The sequence below is a fragment of the Etheostoma spectabile genome, chromosome 2, assembly GCF_008692095.1.
Source record: "Etheostoma spectabile isolate EspeVRDwgs_2016 chromosome 2, UIUC_Espe_1.0, whole genome shotgun sequence".
Classification (NCBI taxonomy): Eukaryota; Metazoa; Chordata; class Actinopteri; order Perciformes; family Percidae; genus Etheostoma; species Etheostoma spectabile.
The window spans coordinates 14,775,678-14,780,203 of NC_045734.1; the positions used below are offsets into that span (position 1 = coordinate 14,775,678).

Genomic DNA, 4,526 nt, shown 5'->3' on the forward strand with positions numbered 1-4,526 from the left:
ACACATAATAGTGCAAATGTAGTGTGCAAGATGAAGATTGGAATGGTAAACTACCTTATTTTAGTTTTACTTGGGGATATACCCTGATACAATGTATGTAATAATATGACATTAAAAGAGCTGGGAAAATGGGACAGAACAGGTTGCCCTCCTGAAACACGTTTCTGGATGATAAGCCTTAGGATATTTTAGCTGTTTGGACTTGAAGTGTGACATTGCCTCCCTCAACTAGCGTTTAAGAAGTGCTAGCCTACAGTCTCTCTCAGCCTGAGTAGAATCAGTTGTTGAGCAAGCAGTGTCTCTTAGATTTTCATGATGGTATCGACAAAGGCATTTGTTCGATTATCAATCTTCTTATCTCATTGGTTCAATTATATTATTTCTGAAACTCAATGGTCCGCAAGCACACCATTATTCATTGTTTTAAAGAATTATTTAAAATATATTGTAACGCTATTTATAAATGCTAGAATCCAAATACATTAAAAAAAAACAATTTAAAATCTTTTAAAAATACAAATGTAATATATTTTTTGGTAACTTTAATTTTTTTCTTCTTCTTGATTTCAAACTTAGCGCTAGCTGACAAAGTAGACCTACGGACAGATTGCTGAACCAGTCCCAGCCAGAGAGACAGAACAGAAACAAATCAATGTTCAAAGAAACGAAGGTCACCAGCCAGTGAAACATTTACATCCAATACTGACTCCCATTCTGGGAGGTCTACGGCTGACTTTAATATATTTGTGCAATGTGTGTCTGTTTGTTAGTGTATGTGTGTGTGTGTGTGTCTCTCTCTCTGTGTAGGTGTGTGTGTCTGTGTGTGTGTGTGTCTCTGTGTGTGTGTGTGTGTGTCCTGTGTGTCTCTGCTTGTGTGTGTGTATGTGTCGTGTGTGTGTGTGTGTGTGTGGTGTGTGTGTTCTCTGCTTTGTGTTTGTCTGTGTGTCTGTCTGTGTGTGTGTGTGTGTGTGTGTGTGTGTGTGTGTGTGTGTGTTGTGTGTGTCTCTGTTGTGGTGTCTTGTGTCGTCTGTGTTGTGTGTGTGTGTGGGTGGGTGAAAGAGAACATCTCTCAACTTCAGACTTTAGAGACACCCTCCCTCTAATCATATTGGTCAAAGACCCACACAGGAACCTCCCCCTGAAATAGGCCAAAATCCTGCACATGCACACAACAGACTCTGGACTCCAAAGTAACACTGTCATCTCACCTGCCCACAGATTTACTCTCTCCTGGAAATGTGGAGCAGTCGTATGGCACTGCGTCGGCTCCAGCAGATCGCTGCTACTTCTTTAAACATCACTGGGGGTCTAACAAGCAACATGCAGAGGACGATGTCAACCCTGCCACGGGTGTATGTCACCCGACAGATCCCACCCGAGGGCCTGAAGATCCTCCGTGAATCTGGACAGTGAGTCCTGTCAAGTCACATAAAATATATGTATATTTTATAGAGAATCTGATACATGTACCTGATGTAACTGTGATACCTTTTTTGAATGATCTGCTTTGTAAAGTTCATCATTTACTTTGGGTAAACAGGACTGCTAATGTTTACCCTTAGGTCAGTTAGATAAGACTGGTAGCCTAAAGGGTATTCTCCCACAGCAAAGATGAAGAAATGTCTCACTGCACCTTAAAGTCCCAGTATTTCTATACAACGATATAGTTTGGGATACAGTATATCTTAGGAGGAGCTTTAACGGAAACTTTACTAACCAATTAATTCCTTTCTGTGAATAATTAAGCACATTATGTTTGGATCATCTGCCATGGTTTATGTTTTTCCAGGGTGCAGTTAGAGCTGTGGGAATCAGATGATGTTCCTGTACCCAGGAAAGAACTCCTGCAGAAGGTTAAAGGTGTTGCCGGTCTGGTCTGCGTGCTGACAGAGAAGATTGATGCAGAGTTGTTGGATGCTGCAGGTCTGACGACAGTCTTTGAGTCAGTTGAATGATGAATGAAGTGAAAGCCCTCTCCAACGTATGTGTGTGTTTATGTTTGGTGAACTCCTGCAGGTCCAAACCTGAAGGTCCTCAGTACTATGTCCGTGGGTTTTGACCATCTCTCTTTGGAGGAGCTGAAGAAAAGGTGATTCTTACCTTTTTTTATTTCCTTAAGAGACATAAAAGGGTTAATTTGTGTGTATACTTGCGTGGAATGACATGTGCATATAATATTGTGAGTAACTTTGTGTGTATTTATTTTTTTCCCTAGAGGAATCCGTGTGGGTTATACTCCTGATGTTCTGACCGATGCTGTGGCTGAGCTGACTGTAGCTCTGCTGCTCACTACATCCAGGAGGCTCATAGAGGCCACACATGAAGCCAAGACGTAATGTACACACAAACACACACACAAACACAGAATTGTAAAAATATTCAATAATGACAGTGAATTACAACTACACTGGAGAATAACAACATCAATACATAAATATGATAATTAGCAGCCAGAAGGTATACTGAACTGTAAATAGCTTTGTTACATTTCACACACACACACACACACACACACACACACACACACACACACACACACACACACACACACATGCACGCACACCCTTTTGGGGTCAGAGGTTAAATTCTCTGTCTCTCTTGTGTCAGTGGTGGCTGGGGCACATGGAGAACACTGTGGCTCTGTGGACATGAGCTGGCCAACAGCACTGTGGGTATCCTGGGCCTGGGGAGGATTGGTGAGCCTAGAGTCTTCAAAACACTAATCATAACACGCACATTAGCTGAACATCAAACTGCCATTTCTGTAAATCCAATACTTACTTACACTGGGTCTTTGTGCTCTAAGGTGTGGCTATCGCTGAGCGTCTTGCACCTTTCAAAGTAAAGAAGTTCATCTACACAGATGTGGCCCCCAGGCCTGAGCTGGCCAGTATCATTAATGCAGAGTATGGTAAGCAACATATATTTGTAGTCACTAAAATGTCTGTCATTTCTTATTGTTATAATCATATAACATATCAATTATAATCATGCACAAGGCATGCACTGTAAACAAGGTGGATGGTGAAGTGGTTTAATAATGATTTACTCCACTGGCTAGTCAAAGAGACCTTTCACATCCTGATTTCAGAGATACTCAATATGCTGGTATGTTGTTATTTTGAAGAAATTAAATAAGATGTAATGAGAATTTGCTGTCAGACTTTTATTTTAATGTGATGACATCGATGGCACCGTCTCTTGTTCTAGTCTCTTTCGACGAGATGGCAAAGCAGTCAGATTTCCTGGCTGTGTGCTGTGCTTTAACACCGGAAACAAAGGAGATCTGCAACAAAAACCTCTTCTCCAAGATGAAAAACACCTCCATCTTTATCAACACAAGCAGGTACCCTTATCCTACACAAAAACACAGAATATCCTCGCAATGAAAGACTTAAGATGCCCATCAAGACTTAAGATGCCCATCAAGTTTCCTCAAATCTGGCCATGAGTAGATTATGTGTTTTTTCTGTCTGTCTGTGATTCTGCTTATTCTGTTGCGTCAGAGGTGGTGTGGTGAACCAGGAAGACCTGTATGAGGCTCTGTCCACTGGGCAGATTGCAGGAGCTGGGTTAGACGTCACCGTTCCTGAGCCCCTGCCCACAAGCCACCCACTCTTTACCCTCAAAAACTGCGGTAAGTCTCTCAGACTTATTAGGGTTTAAACTGCCTGAAAAATAGTTGGTTTTCAAGTAACACTATTAAGGCCAACTTGTCGTCACTGAGCTTAATTTTCACTGCCTATCTTTTTAAATTCTCTCCTCCCACAGTGATACTCCCACATATTGCTAGTGCCTCTTATACTACCCGTAATGCCATGTCTGCCCTGGCAGCAAACAACCTCCTCCTCGGCCTGCGGGGTGAGACGATGATCAAAGAACTCAAACTGTAAGAATAAACTGGTCCATTCTGGCTGGTTACTGGACCATCAGTTCAACTCGCAATTACTCTTTAAAAGACTAAATCAAAACCACTACTTAAAGTATTTAATGGTATGCTTCCTTTTTTTGCATACGTTTTAATCCTTCAGTCAACTCAACATGTACAATAACATTACATTGTCTTATTTTTGTGCAACCTCTGTGCCACTTTAGCTCATATTTCATAAAAATGTCAACAGCAACAAAACTTGAATTTCATTGGTTGTTTTTTTTATTCAGTCTATACGACAACTGAACATACTGTACAATCTTCATAGCCTTCAACAGTAAAGAGACAAACATTTAGTCCTTTCATGGTTACACTATGTTAGGTTTACAGAAGAAAACACAGAAACACTTCAGATTTGGCATATCAACAAAAGCCCAGCTTTTCAAGCTAGAGAGCATAAGGCAGTGACTTTCATAATTAATTCAGGCCTTTTAATGTATTTTAACATTTGGCATATTAACACAGTCAGTGCATTTTTCAGAGATTCACATTACTTGTTTAGGCAACATTTTTGAAGATAGCATCATAATAATCCTTAACAGACCACTGTGTGGAAGCCATTTCTCTCCCCTACAACTCTCTATTTCTCAAGAGC

General features: G+C 40.8%; 1 protein-coding gene across 1 annotated transcript; it reads left to right on the forward strand.

Moving 5' to 3' along the window:
* Positions 1 to 1,033: 1,033 nt before the first annotated feature.
* grhprb (glyoxylate reductase/hydroxypyruvate reductase b) lies at positions 1,034 to 4,124 on the forward strand. Its single transcript, XM_032500202.1, has 9 exons — positions 1,034 to 1,409; positions 1,790 to 1,923; positions 2,017 to 2,089; positions 2,216 to 2,332; positions 2,608 to 2,696; positions 2,807 to 2,911; positions 3,211 to 3,346; positions 3,507 to 3,637; positions 3,772 to 4,124. The coding sequence occupies exons 1-9, from the start codon at positions 1,237 to 1,239 to the stop codon at positions 3,891 to 3,893; spliced, it is 1,080 nt and encodes a 359-aa protein (XP_032356093.1). The 5' UTR covers positions 1,034 to 1,236; the 3' UTR covers positions 3,894 to 4,124.
* Positions 4,125 to 4,526: the final 402 nt, after the last annotated feature.

Excerpts from the sequence above, each read along its gene's own strand:
- grhprb (XM_032500202.1), top strand. The coding sequence starts at position 1,237 with ATGTGGAGCAGTCGTATGGCACTGCGTCGGCTCCAGCAGATCGCTGCT. Across the intron at positions 2,697-2,806 it reads CCTGGGCCTGGGGAGGATTG|GTGTGGCTATCGCTGAGCGT; the intron begins GTGAGCCTAGAG and ends TTGTGCTCTAAG. Across the intron at positions 2,912-3,210 it reads TATCATTAATGCAGAGTATG|TCTCTTTCGACGAGATGGCA; the intron begins GTAAGCAACATA and ends CTCTTGTTCTAG.